The sequence below is a fragment of the Podarcis raffonei genome, chromosome 11, assembly GCF_027172205.1.
Source record: "Podarcis raffonei isolate rPodRaf1 chromosome 11, rPodRaf1.pri, whole genome shotgun sequence".
Lineage (NCBI taxonomy): Eukaryota > Metazoa > Chordata > Lepidosauria > Squamata > Lacertidae > Podarcis > Podarcis raffonei.
Window position 1 is genome coordinate 64,595,897 of NC_070612.1, and position 19,458 is coordinate 64,615,354.

Consider the following 19,458-nt stretch of genomic DNA (forward strand, 5'->3'; position numbering starts at 1 on the left):
ACATAATTCTAAAGCAAGATATTTCATAAAACACATAATATAGTTTACAATATTTGTGTTGACTTAAGTTGGCCAGCAAGGCATTCAACAGGTATTTATTGTTTTTAATGCAGGGACTGGATAGATGTTAGCAATGCTATTTATTTCAACAAGTATTTCTTGAAGTACTAAAACCGTTGTTTTGTGGGCATCATTCTTAATTTTTGTACAGATATATTAAAGGCTGGGTTATTTACATCTGTTTTGTGATGGAGGGCCCAAGGCAGTATGTATTATTATTGTGAGAAAGTGTGGATGTTTTGCCCTGTGTGAGAAAGTATCTAGAGTCACATAAACTAAAGAGAGCAAGTTTGTTAGTAACTTATGACTGTAGCAAAGGAACTAGTTTAATGTCTCCTAACAAACATTACATGGCTGAAACTGTTTTGGTCTGATGGCGTTTTCTCCATTTAACAGGATGATGTCCCACTGCGGAGGGGAAGAAAAACAACCAAGAAGCGAGAGGAAGAAGTGGACATTGATCTTGATGATCCTGAGATTAACCATTTCCCTTTTCCCTTTCATGAGTTGATGGTGTGGGCTGTGCTAATGAAGCGTCAGAAGATGGCCCTCTTTTTCTGGCAACATGGAGAGGAAGCCATGGCTAAGGCTTTAGTGGCCTGTAAGCTCTGCAAAGCCATGGCCCACGAAGCATCCGAGAATGATATGGTGGATGACATATCTCAGGAGTTAAATCATAACTCCAGGTTGAATAATTAATGAATTCATCTTGATTTGTTTCTACTGATACTACCTAAAAGGCTGTTACAATGACCCCACTTCTTTTTAACACTGATCTGATGATAGCCAGACCAAACAAGATGCCTTCCTGCACTTGTGTATAGTAGGTTTCCTGGGAGAAACCTATTTATTTGGAGGCCGTCATTGGCTCAGAAGGCAAGCAAGGAGCAGGAATATTGCTGGCTTGGAGGTAGAAAACAACCTTAACCTCCCCAGCTTTTCTGCTGCACCTGTAAAACAGGAGCTTGTTCCAAGAGCCAGACATAGCCCCACACATGAATCGTAAGAACTTTGCCACGACTGTAGCTGGTTTTCAGGGAGCAAGCCTCCTTCTCTGGTGGCAAGTTCCAGTCACCCCTACAGTGACTAGTTGTAGGTGGGTTTGCTCTTGCATGAGAGCAGGAGCAGGGAATGTGAGCTAGCTTGGCTTCTAAGTAAGAGCTAGGATTCTGGGGAGCTGTGTCTGCATGCAGCTCACAAAGGCATATCCAGTGTGGTTGGGGGGGGGTATTACAGACTTTTCTTATCATCAGCATCAGCAACAGATATCCTGTGGCTCTTACTGGGGAACTGGATTGTCAGAGTCCTCTAGTTTGGCAAGGAGGACCTGCAAGTGGGCTGGTGAACTCAGCATGCCCTGAGGTAGCAAGAGAGGATAGTGACTATAGAGCTGAAGGTTAATGTGAGCCAATCCTAAGTTAGTAAAGCATTATCATATTTGGGCCAGTTTACTGTTCACTGTACCTTTATTGTACCTTTCTATGTATTAATGTGCTGTTTACTGCTTTGGGGGGTCGTTGGGCCAAGAAGTTGTGTGTGTGTGTGATATAATATAATATAATATAATATAATATAATATAATATAATAATATAATATAATATAATATAATATAATATAATATAAATTATAATATAATATAACATAGCATAGCATAACACTTCCCAGAAGTACCCAAGTATTTATTTCAGTGCCCTTATTGACCCAAGGAGTTTGATAGGTATGAGGGTGCCACGGAGAAGACCTTTCCGTTGATCTTTGCTGTTGGAATGTGATGTGTAGATAATACAGTAAATAAATTCCTCTGGATTGATTTATGTGGAGTGGTAATATTTCAGGTATCTATAAAACCACAGGACTTTTATGGTCAAAAATTGCACTTTGCATTTTACTGGGAAAGTTATAGAAAACTGGTGCAGATGCTGAATCCCTGGTATCATGCACCTGTGGTGACCCAGCCCTAAGTCCATGCTATTGTGCCATCAAACGGCTGCTCTGAGTAGCACATATTATGATAGTCTAAGGTTCTTAAGATGCAAATGGCAGCTGTTAAATGGTCTTAAGATAAAAGCAGATGCAGCCTTCACGCAATATATTGTTGTGAATCTCCTGGCTAAGCTCTCTAACACCATGGGATTTCAGAATTGGCTGTGAACCAGCCCAGCCAAGGCAGGACGTGCTGAATGTTGCCTATTATGAGCATTCCTCAAACACATAGGTACGCACAGAAGTAACAAGGCCTGTCAAGACAAGGAACAACTATCATCACCTTCATCTAGTACCATGAAATCCTCAGTCAGTTCATTGGTATCCAGTCCCCTGTTATGGCCAAACACTGCATAAATCCCAAGGGTGCTTCCAGATTGTCACTATATTCTGGTGGGATTAAATTACAAGCAGAAAATTCAGGCAGTGCAATTAAAGCTGATTTGGAGCTCTAGCGCGTGCTTACCCAAAAGATCCAACTTTTTGCAATAGGGAAAATGTAGTGGGAAGTGCAGGAGAAGACTTTGTTGGACACAACAGTCTTCTAGCCTGTCCACTAACAAATGAGAGTGAATGCTTATTAAACAATCAATGCCATCTAATTTCCCTGCAAACAAATTACAATGAATGCTCAATAAAAACAGGTTGCCTGGAAGTCCTCTAGCACTTCCCTTCAGACCTGGGTTGAATGAAAAAAGAGGATGCTTATATGTTTGAATTCCATACCTCTACTATTCACTTAGCACAGTTGGGTGGGGGGGATGCACTATATTCCCTTAGTTAAGGATTCCCTAGGAAATGTGCTTTTCTCAAACAGGTAATAGGAAGTGGAATGGTTCAGATGTAAGCTCCCAAGGTGAAGAAAGGAAGCAAGTGGGAGCTAGGACCTCTTAGCAACAGTAAATTAAGGAGCTTCACTAGATGTCTAACCTTCAGCACCAATATGCCAAGTGCACCTGAGTGTAGCATAGTCCTTTCAGCAGAAGTGTTCCCAGTTGTTTAGCTTCCATGTAACAGATTGCACAAGCTAACAAAAAGCGGTCTGTATTGCAGGGATTTTGGCCAGCTGGCAGTGGAGCTCCTGGACCAATCCTACAAGCAGGATGAGCAGCTGGCAATGAAACTTCTGACCTACGAGCTGAAGAACTGGAGCAATGCCACGTGCCTGCAACTCGCAGTGGCAGCCAAACATCGCGATTTCATTGCTCACACTTGTAGCCAAATGCTGCTCACAGACATGTGGATGGGCAGACTCCGGATGCGCAAAAATTCCAGCCTAAAGGTCAGGACTGTTTTAAAATCATATCATAACTTGAGGCTTAGGGAGAGGTCGTGCTGAATTAGCAGTAACAGCTTTGATCATGTAAAGCATTGATGGGGCCTCTGCAAATCTTTCCACTTTAAACTCTAAAGGGAGGTGTCGTAAGGCAAGGCTGAGCTACGCCTTTTCAGCTCTCTAGGACGCCAGGTCTTTTAGGAAGCATCTATGGCCAGCCTCTGCTCCCGCTATCCCTGGCTTTGCCCACACAATGGGTTTTCGCACCAGCCCCTGGCGAGTCATTTTGAAACCCACATGCATGAGTATCAGATTATTGGATGGCCCAGAGAGCACATGTAATTTGAAACTAAATAAGCAACTGGCATAACCATAACCTGTTAATTGTGATGATTATTGTTATCATTATTATTGCTTTAGGTAATTCTAGGAATTCTACTTCCTCCTTCAATTCTCAGCTTGGAGTTCAAGAACAAAGATGACATGCCTTACATGTCTCAGGCTCAAGAGATCCAACTTCAAGAAAAAGAGCCAGAGGAACCAGAAAAACCAGTGAAAGAAAAAGAAGAAGAGGACATGGAACTCACAGTAAGGGAACACATTGCTGGAAGTGGTTCGCGCAGCCATTACCCCCCCCCTTACCATTTCCACTTTGGTATGTGTTAGGGGAGGGGTCACCAACCTTTTAGGGTCCTTGGGCACAATTGGAGGCCGCAGAAACACATAGTGCCCCACAACTGTTCCATTGGCCACAACAGATCACCTTTTTCCAAGCTTAACTTCAGCAGAGGAGCAGCCCCTGTGACTGCCATGTTGGTGAACCCTCTATTAAGGAGTGCCATGTTTTTAGGGAGCCCAATCCACCCAGAACCTCTCCCGAGATGCCCTGTTGAAAGTAACCATGGCTGAGTATAAGCTGTGTCGTATAGCTTGTGGCCAGGAAGAGTTCCTAGAGTCAAATGAGGTAACGAATTACAGAAGTTCCATTTTGCTTCTGGGAAACAATGCATTGTGGCGCAGCTGGCTACATTGGTTGTGCCTTGACTTCAATAGTGGAGGCGCACCCGACTATGGCTGATCATGCTTTTTGTAAAGGACACTGTTATACAGACATCCTACTTACAAGGATTATCGAAGGTACAGACTATCAGTAGCGGAGAACTCTTCCCAAATACAATAATTATTTACTATTATTGCTGCAAAGCAATGATTTACAACAAAAAAAAGATGTCACAGCAATATTTTAGATGTGGTGTGTCATTTTGTTATTCTCAAGTTTAAATCTAAATACAATTGTTAATGAAAAACTGTATTTGTAAGCAACTGTATGTTAAAGCTGCTTACTGTTGCAAGGTAACAAAAGTGTTTACCTCCAGCTGTGGCTGTTATACTTGGCAAATGCACCCTTCCTAACATTTTTTGCATTTCTTGTCCACTCCATCTCAAGGACTGAAATACAAGCTAAAAACCACAGCTCCAATTAAATTACGCTTAAGTGATCATATCCTTGACCAATACTCATTTTACTCTTGCCACCAAAAAACCAAAAACCAGCTGAAATGTTAGGGCAACTCCAGCATCTTGGGGGAAAGTTGGGGCTCAGGATCGCATAAGCCTCTATGAAGTTTTGTCAAATAAAGTGAGCTGTCAAGGATGAGTAAGTTGCTGTTAAGAATTGGAGACAAAAACAGGAACATAATAGTTTCATTTGGTGATAGGTCCACATTTAGCATTATAGAGACGAGGTGTTCACAAATATTGACATATATTTAGTGATCATTAAACAATCTGGAATATCTTTCTATGAGTTTTTCACAAATAGGTTAAGGAACCATTCAGTCGACAAGTTTTAGGATTTCCTGTTTTCAGTTGGAAGCTGGAATGCCTGAACCTTTTGAGGATCATCTTTGTGAATATATGGAAATTAGGGGGTTCTTCCAGCTGTTTCTGTTGCCTGACAATCCACTTACAATATTATGGGACAGCTTATTGAGTAGATTGTAAATTGTTCTTTAATGGTCTTATTCTATTATCTTTAGTAGGTGCCTTTTGCATAGTTTTATTTTATTTTATTTTCCCTCCTCTAATGTTTATTTGCTTTTCTTAAACATTTTAGAAGCACACATTATATAACAGCTGCTTATGATGGCAAACATTTAGTGAGAAGTCCCTTTGAAGTCAACACTGACTAAATATTCATGTGTGACTTTGCCATGCTAATTTTAAATGAATTTATTGTATGTACAAGAAAGAATCAAACCAGTTAAACCACTAAAAAGCCTCCTGGGCTTCTGCTGGCATAAGACATCACAAGCATTTTTCTTTTTATCATAGCTACTTACTGGTCTCTCGGTGCCCATATTCATTTTTTTAAGGTTTACTTCATTAAATTTTGTTAAAAATTAGGCTGTTTCCTACAGGCCATCAGCAAGAGCTGTCCCCAAGATCTTATCTGCGGGCAAGCAGAGGGCTCTGCCTACAAGACCCAAAATTCAGGGAAGCAGAAGACGCTAGGCACAAGATCCGCCTACAGGACCCCTATGCAGGCAAGATCCTGGAAAAAGAGGGAAAGATTAGAAGCCAGTTTAAGATTGACAGGTTGTTTTCCTCCAAAATGAACTTGTTCTGCTTTAATTGTAGTTAATTACTGCTGGCTTCTGATCAATGAGTGAAGTGCTTATTCAAATCCAATAAGCACAGCTACAATGTAGTGAATTACAATTTCCCTCTCTTTTGATGCCCTGCCCCCATTCCTTTTTTCCAACACTATATTTTCCTCTAGTAGCAGCACAGAGCGCTGTAATGTCTTGTCTTGTCTCTGTGTGTTTCTTTAGAGAAATAGCATGGTTTTCCATGTTCCCTCCTCTCCACCATCTGACCTTGGTCTTTGCCTTCAGCCTGGGTTCTTTTCCCTCTACCTTCTAACATTATTATTAGTAGTAGTAGTAGTAGTAGTAGTATTTATTTATTTATTTATTTATTTATTTATTTATTTATTTATACATACATACCCTGCATTTTTACCTGGCAGGGACTCAAGGCAGCTTACAGATAAAATAAGAACATCTAAAAGCATAGGTGGGGGAAGGGAAAACAATCATTCAAACAATTAAACAACAATTTGTTTTTGTTTATTAATATGTTATGCACTTTCATGTTTTTATATTGTAAACTGCCCTGAGATCCTCAGATGAAGGGTGATACAGAAATTTAACAAATAACAGACACGCACACACACACACACACACACACACACACACTGATTATTACAATAAAACAGCATGGCACACCCAGTACTTATATCTCTAAGGATTCTGTGGGCACTCAAATTCTTTGCACTAAACAGCAGAGGGCTCAAGTGACCTCCAGGAGCCCTCAGTTCCAGAATGCATAATATTGGTTTTCTCTGATGTTGTGAATTTATTATTTCATTGTTCATGTGCTAAAATGAACAAAAGGCACACCAGACACCATATATTGTTAGCAGGAAAAGAGTGGAGGAAGAAACGAGTGCTGGGCAATTAGCCTGAAAGTCAGGCTGGCTGCAAAGGAAGCAGGAGATAATAAACTAAAAGGCAGGAGGTGGGGGCCGCAGGGAATTTTTCAGCGCAAGCAGACCCGTTGCCATGCTGCATGCAACTGCTCACGCCCAGGGATGGGATCATTATACCTGCCACAGTGACAGACAAGTCCCTACATATATAGCACAAGTTCATTTCCCCCAAAATATGTTACCAATCGGTGCCTGGTGCATTATTGCATGACTCAGCCTGACTCGTGATAAATCAGTTACGTTCAAAAAACAGAAAAAACAGAAGCCACCTACGTATAGCAGCCTCCTAGCAAATTATCACCCCTTTCCATCCCTTCCATCCTCTCACAGAGAGAAGTATTTTTCTGCACGTTGCAAACCATTTGCTGTTTTAGCTTCTACCTACAGTGTTTGTGAATAGTAAGAATATTATGAACTAACAACCATGAAAAGAACATTCATGGTTCTTAGGTTGAACTCCTAGTCCAAACCCTAGCAGTTTCGCAAATATTTGTCATTTGTGAGTGGGGGTAGACATTTGTGCTCAGTGGCCTACAGTTACTTCAGAGCCATTATAGCATGAAATACTCCGATAAAGAAGGCGACTTCAGAAATAAAGCAGGAGCCTAGCAAAGGGCCAATGGAACAGACAGACATTTCAATCTGAGCTTGGTTTGTTTTTTAGTTAACAGATTCCATTAATTTCCTATAATAAACAAAAGTTCCAGCAATTATAGCACTTCAAACATTATGTTCAACTCTGTTTCTATCACAGCGGGTCCGAGAAGGAATACCACCAAGGGCAAAGAGCACCATCAGCACCCACCACCCAGTCAGTTTTGCATGATTGCTAAGTTGTACAGTTTGTGCAAGATTGCAAAAGCCAGGAGTTGAAGGGGAGGTGGAGGATTTATGGGAGTGTGGTCAGTTTGTGTCAAGTACAGGAGTTCCCTTCTCCCTTCTGGTTGCTCTCAGATAAGAATTAACAAGCATTCAGTAGATTTATAGTCTTTTTATTACAGTATCATGTTGCAAGCACAGACACACAACTCTCTGCAAGCATAGCAGTTGCTTACTCTGACTCCTCCCCTCAACTTCTGCAGCAAGAAGCACGCCAGTGGGAGGTCCCCCCCTGCATTTCCTTTGTTCTCCTACACGATCATACCTCCAAGTTTTTTGGGGGGAGGGGCTTCCCCTCCACTCTCGATTGATGTATCGCCCAGCTGCTCCCTCCCTTCTGGTTGCTTAGTTACTATCTCAAAGCTGGGGAGCTCCTCTCTCAATTGTGCAGCCTCTGTGTTTGCCTGTCTGCCTGCTTCTGGAGACTCTGGAAGCAAGGGGAGCAAGTATTCCCCCTCCTCTTCTGTTAGGATCTGATCCTAGGATCTGCATCTCCCACTCTTCCGATCCAGACCAGCCCCTGACAGTTTGGTTGCACTGGGCACAGAGCCTCAGGGGGCTGCGGGGGACACCACAACTATTATTTAAAATGGAGTGCAACAGGTGCCAAATTTTGGCGTTGCACAGGGTGCTGCTGAAATGTGAGATCCCAAGATCCACCACTGTTAGTGGAAGGGCTCAGGGGTGGAGGATCTGCTTTGTGTTCAGATGATACCTGGTTCAATCCCTGACATTTCCAGATGCCTGAAACACTGGAGGAACGTTGCCGGTCAGGGTGGAGAAAACTGAGCTGGACAGCCTAGTGTCTCCATAGAAGTCAGCTTTCTGGGTTTCTGGGTTTCCATATTTTGTGTAACAAGTTCCCAGCCTTTCCAAGGAATGTTCATGATTAACTGTGTCATTGTCAGGGTCTGAAGGGGAAGGCTGGGACTCACCCCCTCCTCCTCCTTTGTTTCCCTCAGAGTAGGGGGGAGGGGGAATCGGGGCCCCTTCTCCAGTGGTTTCAAGAGAAGAGGGAGACAGGATTGAACTGCAGCAGAACTCAGAGCTGCCAAGTTAGGAGGTGTTAGGATAAGGAGGGGGAGGGGAGAATTGCCAGCAGAGATGTCCTTGGAAAGCATAGGAGAGCCAGCCTCCTCAAAGACGTTTGACTCCTGAGGCCAGCCGTAGGGCCACCGACTGATGCTGGGGAAAGAAGGGGAGAAGCTCAGAGTGAGCAGCGTCACTATGGAGTTTAGGACTAGATTCTTTATCTTGCACCACAAGAACTGAATAAAACCATTAATGCGAACTTTCTTGCTTCTGCCTTGATCCTTGATGCTGCCGGCGGAGGATAGAATCCCCCAAGCCTGACAGTAATACATTTACTAGGTTGATATTCCATGTATATGTTACTGACAGCAGCCTGGCTTGGAATGCCCTCGCTAAAGAGACAGGCCTGTCTTCCGCTTTCCAGCACTTTTTCTGAAGCACACCAAAGCAAAAACCCCTGAAACAATTTGTGTTGAAGTAATGCATCCCCTTGTTCTTTTCAGTTCTGTGCTTTTTAATAGTTCTGCTCATGGTGATTTCTTGGGAAAGGCTGGGTGCTGAAGTCCTTCTGCTCTGCCACATGCCCACTCACCCACTTCTGCCGAATCAGCTTTATGGGCATTTTCTGTGACTTGGAACCACAAGTGTCAAGCTCTTCGTTTCATTCATCTTCACTCCCTGCCCACTGCATTATCCTTCAGAAGGGGCAAAGCTTGCTTTCCTGGGCGCCACCTCTGCATTTTCATGCCTACGTTGTTGCCCAAAAACTACAAGAAGGAAAGCTCATTTACTTCTCCCCGCCACTGCCAACTTTGAATGCAAAAACCTGCCCATTTTAATTATGTTTAAATTGTTTTTAGGTTTTTTTAATAATTTCAATATTTCTTGTAAACTGCTTAGAGGTTTTACTACAATCAAGCAGTATGTATTTTTTGTTAAATAAACAAACAACAATCAAACATACAGATACCTAGATAATAAACAGGATTCTCCCTTTCTTTCTTTCTTTCTTTCTTTCTTTCTTTCTTTTTTGTGATTCAAACTCTTCTGGAAGTGCACAGAAGCTGAGCTGATGCCAAAGGGTAGTCTTTTGAAACAGTAGTACTCAAAGTGAGTAACAAATATTGTCAGTTTTGTGCTGCTTTCTGCCAGTTGAATCTGCCCATCTCTACTGTTGGCATCCCATTTAGAAAATTGGCTTTGCTTAGCTGTGCTGAGTGTGCCTCACCACAATGTGGAAACAGTTCTCTTTCAACACTTTTATTTAGCTGAGTCCTATTGGGTGCAGACGTGCACCGGGAAACCATCAGGACTCAAGCCCAATCCCCTGGGCTGCCTGGAATGGTAAATAGAATTCAGAAACCAATTGCCAGTAAAACAGGACATTTATTTAGGCAGTGAAAGGTTGGTGCAGCACAACCTCAACCAGCAAGGAGTTGAGAGGTGGCACACCAAGTATAAAAACAGCAGAAGCATTTGTACACTTACAAGCAAAGGGTAGTTTTGTCCACCTTCTACTAGATTATATTGATTTAATCACGAGGCACGGCAACTTTCTTATCTCTTCCCCTGCAAACTGGATTTGGGTTTCCCTCGTTTCAAAGCTAACACAAGGCCACTAACATATTTGTAAGTGACAACAGGCCAAAAACTTTGTCAAAGAGGAATAGGGTGCAAGGGCTACAAAAACTCCCCTTGTTGAAAAGGATTTGCCACTACAACTGTCCCTTTGGCTTCCAGAATCTTTTAAAATTTTATACTGATCTTGGTTTTGGCTCTCTAAATGCAATACATTTGGTTGCACATTTTTATCTTTCATTTCTTACCAAAAGATGATGCACTTCACTGAAAGGTAATTGGGCAATTTTTCCCTCTTCCGCCTGGTGAATCTGAATTTTGTTATGTTTACTACAGAAAAGCATAACATCAAACCTTTTGTTTGATTTGCACAATTTCCTTCATATTTGGTGCCAGTAAAGAACTGGAAACAGGTCCTAAGATGAATTACAAGAGGCAAGGTGCCCTTCCCCTTGAACAGCAATCCAATGCCTCTTTACTTATTGAGAAGAAATTCCCCCTGTGTTTACTGGCACTTACTCCCAGGTATGTGTGCATAGGGGGCCACTTTAGATGTAAATCAGCAAGAGAATGATCATTGTTACTGTTTTCAAATATTCAGGCATTCTAAAATATTAATTGAGGATGAAGGAACTGAGGGGATGCTCATCAAATCTGCAGATTACACCAAACTGGGAGGGGTAGCTAAGGCACAGAAGACAGAATCGGGATTCAAAATGACCTTAACAGGTTGCAGAACTGGGCCCAAACTAACAAAATGAATTTCAGTAAGGACAAATGTAAGGTTCTGCACTTAGAATGAACCAGATGCACAAATATAAGGTAAGGGACATCTGGCTTACTAGCCCTACATGTGAAAAGGATCTAGGGGATCTAGGCCACAAGGTTAACATGAGTCAACAGTGTGATGCACCAGCAAAAAAAGAGCAAATGTTATTCTAGGTTGCATCAACAGAAGTCTAGTGTCCAGATTAAGGGAAATAACAGTACCATGCTATTCTTCCTCGGTCAGAATTCTGGGCGCTACAATTTAAGAAGGATATTGACAAGCTGGAATGTGTGCAGAGGAGGGCAACTGGATGATCAAGGGTCTGGAAACCAAGGCTTATGAGGAGTGCTTGAAGGAGATGGGTATGTTTAGCATGGAAAAGAGGAGAGTGAGAGACAATATGATAGCCATCTTTAAATATCTCAAGGGCTGTCACATGGAAGATGGCTTGTTTTCTCCTGCTCTGGAGGGTAGGAGTCGAACTTACAAGAAATAAGATTCTGACTAAACATCAGGAAGAATGTTTCTGACAGTAAGAGCTGTTTGACAGAGATATGGTCTCACTTGAGAAGTTGTGGTCTCTCCTTCCTTGGAGATTTTAAAGCAGAAATTGGATGGTCATCTGTCATGGATTCTTTACCTGAGATTCTTGCACTGCGAGGTTGAACTAGATGACTCTTGGGGTCCCTTCCAACTCTACAATTCTATGGTCTGTTTTCTAATTCACTTACATATTTATATGGATTAGAGTCAGCTGAAAAGAAGCTTTAAAAGACTCGTGGACAAAATAAGTTCAATTAAATTAATCATTAAAGGTTAATGTGCCTAACAGCAAAGCAGCCAGCTCTGAAACGGAGCAATTCCTGCCTCTGATGATGTGTATGCTGAAATATGAAGTGCTAAAATGCACAGAAGCGCCTTTAGTTTTCTAGAAGTCCTGGGTCCTTTTACTTGCTCATTTACTAGCACAGTATTACAGCTACTATGCTTGTTTGCCATAGAAAGGCTTGTTAGAACTGTATTGACTTGCTTGTTGACATTTTAAGTTCTCCCACCATTTTTTGTTTTAATTCTGCATTTAAAACAACTCTCATGTAGGCTCTAGGGCAGCCTGAAAAGTATTAGGGGGTGAAGTCAAACCATTGCATTAGCAGCATCCAAGTGACCTCCCCGGGACTCAAGACTTGGGCAGTGTGTCTGGAGGTCCCGGGTTGCCCAGATGACAAGACCTCTCTCTCAGCCTCCTTGATATGATCCAAAGGAAAGCAGCAGAGCAATACATTGGCACGAGCTTGGCTGCAGGAGTTGCCAGATGGAGGCTTGCAAGGCGCTAATCAACCATCTTAGGGACTCCGCTCAAGATTTGTGTAGGGTTTACTTCTTAGCCTTTTCCCTGCAAGGCAGCAGACGTTTAGGGTCAGAGTTTTCTTTCGCCTAGATGGGCTACCTTCCCAGGTTGATGAGCCTCACCTGCCCCTTACTTCCCTCCACGGCACGTGCAGAAACTTGACCATTGGACCCACTCTTGATCTCGTGTGCTCCATCTGCCAGAGCCTCTCATCGAGGGTTGGAGACCCATTGGTTCCCCTCACCTGGCTGAGCCAGCCAGTCTAAGTTCTGTGTGGCAGTTGTCGCAGGCTAACAGCTTCCAGGAGCCACAGATGGGAGCTGAGTGCAGGGTGGAAGCCAAAGGGAGGCAAAGTACCCCAGAAGGAGCACAACGTGTCCCCCAACAGAGGTACTAACCCTCCCTTACATACTCCCCTTATTACTTCAGTAATAAAATACTGAAGTAGGAAATGCTGTTTTATTATCTAACTTTCCCACTCTCTTCAGTCTGCTCTCCCTCATGTTTGTTCCCATCCCAGCATCATAATTGTCGGTTTTGTGATTCTTAAGTTCTTTATGCTAACCATTTTTTCTTTCAAAAATTACCTATTATAAAGCAACAGGAGAAAACCATATCAGCAAGGAAAAAAGATAAGCTTTTTGTTTGTATAGTTGCTTTTAAAGAACTGAGAAGTGGAAGGGATTCGTGAGTTGCATTTATGTCTGTAGTTTCTGTTGAAGTGGTGTTGCTACAGCATTTGCAGATTCAATCAACGTTATGAATGGCACATTCAAATATACAAAAGTTAAAGAATGAATATTCATGTTGCTTAATTACCTGATTCTTATTGTAAGTTTGAAATGTCTGTGTGTGCTTTACATTTGTTAGACACTGTCCCATCAGTTGATCCAGTGAAACTGGATTGGGCAGCTGGCGAATAATCTATTATAGTCATTTTTGTTCTTTTTAACTGTAGGCAATGTTGGGACGTGGCAATGGGGAATCTTCAAGAAAGAAGGAGGAAGAGGAAGTTCAGAGCAGACACAGATTGATCCCCTTTGGCCGCAAGATCTATGAGTTCTACAATGCACCAATTGTTAAATTTTGGTTCTACACTGTAAGGAGCGACTATCATTTTGTCATCTGTCCCTAATGACACAAATTTGTAAAGGCCCCCCTCATCAGTATGTCTACATTGTCTAAGTGAAGCATTATTGTAATATCTAACTATGTGCAAGTAGATAAGGCTTATAAATATTGTAGAGCGTTTGCAGGAAGACACAAACTTTAGCCCCTCTGTGTGTCACTTGATAATTAAGAGAAATGAATGGGATATTTTAAAGAAGCTATGTATCAACATGAACATCTGGAGGACTAATGTGAAAACATTTCTTAAGACTTGTGGTCAATAGTCAACAGTTTAATGTGCAATGCTTCTTCTGTTTCATGTGCCTGAAACATTACAGCACTTTCCTTATCCTCATCTCCTTATTTCGTTTACCCTATTTTGTAAATGTTGTCCTATTGGCATGGGGTTTCCTCCCCTCCCCTTTTTTCTTATTTGTGATTAATTGAAAAATGGCTGTAAATAATGTCAGAGGAAAAAATTTATTATATATAATTATGGCCCATATAGATACATTCATTGGTTTAGAGATTAGTGCCTATTGGTATGAAAAGGTGGGTCCTGCAACAAAACATTGCTGTGTGGGGTGTTTCTATTCACATTTCCAAGCACCACATTCCCATCCCAACACATTTGTCTGGTTCTCCACCCTCCCCATCAGCCGTCTAAGTCAGTCCTCATCCTCATTAGGCTGTTGCGGGGGGGGGGTCCCCTCTGAGGGCTTTTTCCTTATAAAAAAAAATATTCTTCTGAAAATTTTGCCGCTTCTGAAACCAGCTGGTACCTCCTTCTTGTGCATGCTTGGTACTTGTTGAGGCTGAAAAAGGACCAGCAGTCAGATAACTGAGATTGCTATTGATCTATATAGACTACTTCCAATATTTGAAGTCTACAGTAGATACACTCTGAGGAAGCACTGCTATGCCATGTGCTGATTTAGCCATTCAGCTGGGCAGCTGTGAACATGCATCTCCCTGCAGACAAGGAACTGAAGGAGATGTGGAAGCCCTGGCATGAATGAGGAGGCATTTTGTGGCATGCTTTGGCACTCCTGCATCCACAAAGAACGGCTGAACCAGAGCATTGGCCTTCTAGCTGGAAATTGCACATGGCTCTTTTGTCTAGGAATAGAAAACTAGTATGGTTGAATTAAGTAACCTAGGTAAGCTGAACATTTATACAGTATCCAGGAAAACTGAGTTTATTTCTTTGCAGATGGCATACGTTGGGTACCTGATGCTGTTCAATTATATTGTGTTGGTGAAGATGGATCGTTGGCCTTCCACGCAGGAGTGGATTGTTATATCGTATATTTTCACAATGGGAATAGAGAAGATGAGAGAGGTAATATATTTAATTGGGGAATTGGCATGGGGGGGCACTGTGCTCCCAATCTCATCTCATCTCATCTCCCATGGCTGTTTTCTAAAACAAAAAAAACACCTTTTGAGATCTCCTGCATTGTATGTCTAGTTGCACTGTAAGATCACAAACTATATTGTTATGACTAGTACAATTAATATTGACTTAATGCTTTCTATTGTACACGATGATTTATAGAGTAACATCCGCACACTCAGACACATGATTCCTAATCCACACTTGAGCTCTTCAGCTTGAAATATGATGCTCAGAATGTACAATGATCACCCTTAAATTGTTTGTTGTATAGTAACAGTGCAGAAAATAATATTCATCACACCCACAAGAGGGCTCTTCAGCATTGAATAAGGCCTCCAAAACTTCAAGAGAGTTGACTTGCGATACTGATGTTCAATTTTCAAATAATCCATTGGATTTTTGCCTATTTCTTATTTAATTTTATTCCAACTGTAAATATTTCTTGGGGCGGGGGAGCTTGTTGATATATAAATATGACTGTCTAGGGAAGGGTGTGAAATATGAGTCATTCTCTGTGAATGTTCTCAAGTCACTGATATTTATATTTCAACAAGTGTTTTTTTCAAAAATTATTTACAAATGGAATAAAATTAAATAAAAAGGAATAGAATAATATATTAAAAAAAATAAAGAAGGCAATAATATACATAATAAATAGATGTTACTGGTTCCATAGATCAATACTCAGAACATGCTCTTTAAAAAATACAGTAAAGATGTATGTACTAATTTTAAAAAATACATTTTTATTAAAGATTTATTAGTTTACAAAAAGACGTGCATTGTCTCTTTTATCAAGTTGCGTTTTCTACAGATCAGTTTCATTTCTTGTGAGACATTAGTGTTGCATGCAGTATTAGGTTAGGAAGAAAAGGGGCGAGGAAGAGGGGGAGGGGAATGGTGAGTGGGGTGGGGTCAGGTGGCAATACTGGACACAGAACTGACCTGCACCTCCATGGACAGCTGTGAGTCCAAAATGACTCCCAGGCTGCGCACTTGGTCCTTCAGGGGCACAGTTGCCCCATTCAACACCAGGGAGTCTTCCACACCCGCCCGCCTCCTGTCCCCCAAAAACAGTACTTCTGTCTTGTCAGGATTCAACCTCAATCCATTAGCCGCCATCCATCCTCTAATGTTGGAAGCCATACAGAGTGGCTGGAGCAACCCAGCCAGATGGGCGGGGTACAATTGTTGTTTGTGGCATGAGCTCCGACACATCTAACTCTAGAGAATTAGGACTACTGCTGCTACTGCTAATAATAATAATAATAATAATAATAATAATAATAATAATGTCTGTAAGTCTATGATCCCAGGTAATGCAACTCCCTCATAGGTTAACATCACAGAGTCCAGAGCACAGCTGCTCACCTGTGTTTCCTGGCCCTTGTTGCTGAATAAGGTTTATCTTATTGTTTGGGTTCTTTAAGAGATGTGAATCCTTGTTCCATGTATAGGGCTCAACATGAAGTAACATGTCTAACATTTCCATTCCTCTTTCTCTAGATATTAATGTCAGAACCTGGGAAGCTGCTGCAAAAAGTGAAAGTGTGGCTCCAAGAGTACTGGAACGTTACTGACCTCATTGCTATTCTCCTATTTTCTGTGGGAATGGTGCTTCGCCTCCAAGATCAGCCGTTTAGGAGCGATGGCCGTGTCATATACTGTGTCAACATCATTTACTGGTATATCCGACTGCTGGACATCTTCGGGGTGAACAAGTATTTGGGGCCATATGTGATGATGATTGGGAAAATGGTAAGAAAGTCTTTCCCATTCTTTCTTTTTGTAATGAATTAACTGAATTGAGGATTAACTGAAAATAAGAGAAGATGATGCTACTTTTAGGCAACCTCCAGGTTTAACACTCAGTCTGCCTCCAGACAATTCAAAAGCCTTGCCATTATCCTCCAGGTGCATTGTACCTGGGGCCATGTCTCTTCCGTTCAGTGTAGGTAGGAGGCTTTGAGGCTGGGCTTCCAGCATAGATACTCCAAGTCAAAGGCAATGCATTTTTATTGGTCTATAAAAAAAACTATAGGCTAAAATTATTGTTTTCTATATTGTGTCTCACCTTTCCTTAGAGGGAAAAAAATCCATATACATACATATATGTATGTTTGAATTACATTCAAAACTCTCTCTTTTTTAAATGGGATTTTTTTTAACTCTCTTTTTTTTAATGGGATTTGGACTTCCACTGTCGACTATTTGTTTGTTTAAAGATTTATATGTTGCCCTTCATCACATGTGAATCCAGCCTACTTCTCCCAGCCCCAACAGCTGAATTAAGGAATTCCTTGAATTGAACTAGCCAGGGCAACGGCAGCTGGCTGACTGTCAGAGCTTTGTCTCTCCAGGGCTCTCTGTCAGCCCCAGCTGACAGTTAGACCTTCAAAGCACCTTGGAAAAGGTTTTGAAGGTGTCACTGATCAACATTTCCTGTGAACCCCTCTTTTGGCCCAGACGTGAATTTATGTGACCTACACCATAGATGGTGTCAGGTGTGGCAGAGGTAGGAGTGGCTTGGCTAAAATGGTCTGGTAGACAAATGGGGAGCCCAAGCAGGCCTAATGACCTGCCAGACTGAGGGTTGGTCCACACCTGCATGCCCATCACAATAAAAAATAGCTGCCTCTCTTTTTTTCTTAAACCTGAAATATGCCAAGCCATTTATATATATATATATTTCCCATATATAACATCGGCAAAAAGAGGTAAACATGAGTACAGACATCAAGTATCCCTAAGAAAAACCTTTGTTACAGCCTTTAAGCTTGACATTGAAGCATTTAAACTTCTGTAGATTCTTGAAAAGTCCAGTTTGTGTCTTTCCACTGCTAGGAGGTTTTTTGATCCAGAGGAAGCTTCCATAAGTGGAAGAAGGAGAAAATTATGTTTGCTGATTCCCTCTCCTCTCTGCAGTCCCCTCTGCCATTCCCAAATCTACTCCAGAAAGTTAGGAGACACTTTAGAAAAGCAGCCAGCAACCTTTTTAAACACATTTACATTTTTGATCACATGACATGGACCCTTCTCTTTTGCTCATTTCTCTCCCTTCTGCCCCTGGATCACACACAAAGGCAGAAAGAGAGAAAAACCCATAGTAGCATTCATCTGAATCTTGAAAGACACATAGAGCTGAAAGAAGTGGGGAAGAAGGTCAAGTCTTCCAGCATTATGTCCTTGTCAAGGGAGAAAAAATGGCAACGACTGTCACCACCTTTTGCTCAAAGGAGTAGTGAAATGAGGAAGAGATTCAGACAACTCGTTTTATAATAGTTGAGCCCCATCAAGTATCTCTGAAATGTGCATTATATGCAGTTTCTCACTTTTCTTACAGCCTTTTGGTTTTCTGTGGAAACATTTCACTTTCTGTGGCATCTTATATTAGGTTGTATCCAAGTGCAGCTTGTTAGAATTCGGGTGTTTGAATAATGTTACAAAAGTCAGGTACCTGCCCCTCTCTGCCAAGCGGTGGCAGGAGCCCATGGCACTCACTCAGGGGTCCTTTGGAGAATTGAGAAATGTTGGAGACTGTCGTAGCTTTAAGAAATATAGTTTACCAATTTACACCTTCACTCTGCATGCAAGGAGTCCAAATATTACAGCATCTCAAGAAGGGCTTGTAATTCAACAGTGCAGCCCTGGAGTCCAAGACATGTCTCCCAGTCAGCCTGCCCAAGATGGATCCCAGTCTTCCTGCTTCCTGCTTCTTCTTCCCAGCAACCCTTGCTCATGACTCACTTTTCCTGTCACCCAGTCACTTTTCCAGTTACCCTGGCAACCTTCCAAACACCTGTCTCTGTTCGGGGGGCCGCTAGGGGCGCCTTGGAAGATGGTGGATATTAACATCTATCCAGCCCGCACGAGGTAATTAGAGGCTGATTATGGGGAGTAAATCAGTCTCCCTTCATCTCTCCAGGGGGGAGAGATGCAGTTTTCACCCGCTGTTGCCATAAATCACCCCTGAGTTCGGAAGAAGGAGGGGGTGAGGCACTGGGTGTACAACCCTTGGCGGGCCTCGGAACTCCTCCGAAGCTGCTTCCAGGTGCGAAACTAGTTGCGTTACTTAAAAGGGAAAAAATTGGTGAAAGATAACCCACATGCTTCAAGAGAGGCAGGAGGTTTTTATCTGCTAACAATTTTACCACTGAAATGAAGAAGACTGAGACGGAAGATTACATCAAAGTACTACAGACATGGTATGTGGAATGGAATGCAACGGAACTGAAAGGGGGGGGAAAACGACTTTTTATTTTTTTGCTCTATGTGATTAACTAATAACCCTCCCTCTTAGAAGATCCGTCACAGCAACTAATTGCAAATGGGACTAAAAATGAATTGTGTGGGAATAATATGAACTTAAAGGTTTTACTCTGTGAAGGATTTGGAAAGAAGGAGGGCTCTCTTTGTGACGCAGTTAGAATGGAGATGTGATACGAGACCTGTGTTGCAGGAGGTTTGGTC

The 19,458-nt window shown here is 42.0% G+C and overlaps 1 protein-coding gene across 4 annotated transcripts in view; it reads left to right on the forward strand.

Annotated features, from left to right (window-relative positions):
* Nucleotides 1–19,458, forward strand: part of LOC128423062 (transient receptor potential cation channel subfamily M member 3) — a 365,948-nt gene that overhangs the window by 321,075 nt on the left and 25,415 nt on the right. For all 4 annotated transcript variants that reach the window (XM_053407777.1, XM_053407778.1, XM_053407779.1 and 1 more), the window contains 6 exons: nt 457–746; nt 3,098–3,326; nt 3,741–3,908; nt 13,438–13,578; nt 14,803–14,931; nt 16,495–16,746. In XM_053407777.1, coding sequence (XP_053263752.1) covers nt 457–746; nt 3,098–3,326; nt 3,741–3,908; nt 13,438–13,578; nt 14,803–14,931; nt 16,495–16,746 — 1,209 coding nt within the window. The remainder of the gene's footprint in view (nt 1–456; nt 747–3,097; nt 3,327–3,740; nt 3,909–13,437; nt 13,579–14,802; nt 14,932–16,494; nt 16,747–19,458) is intronic.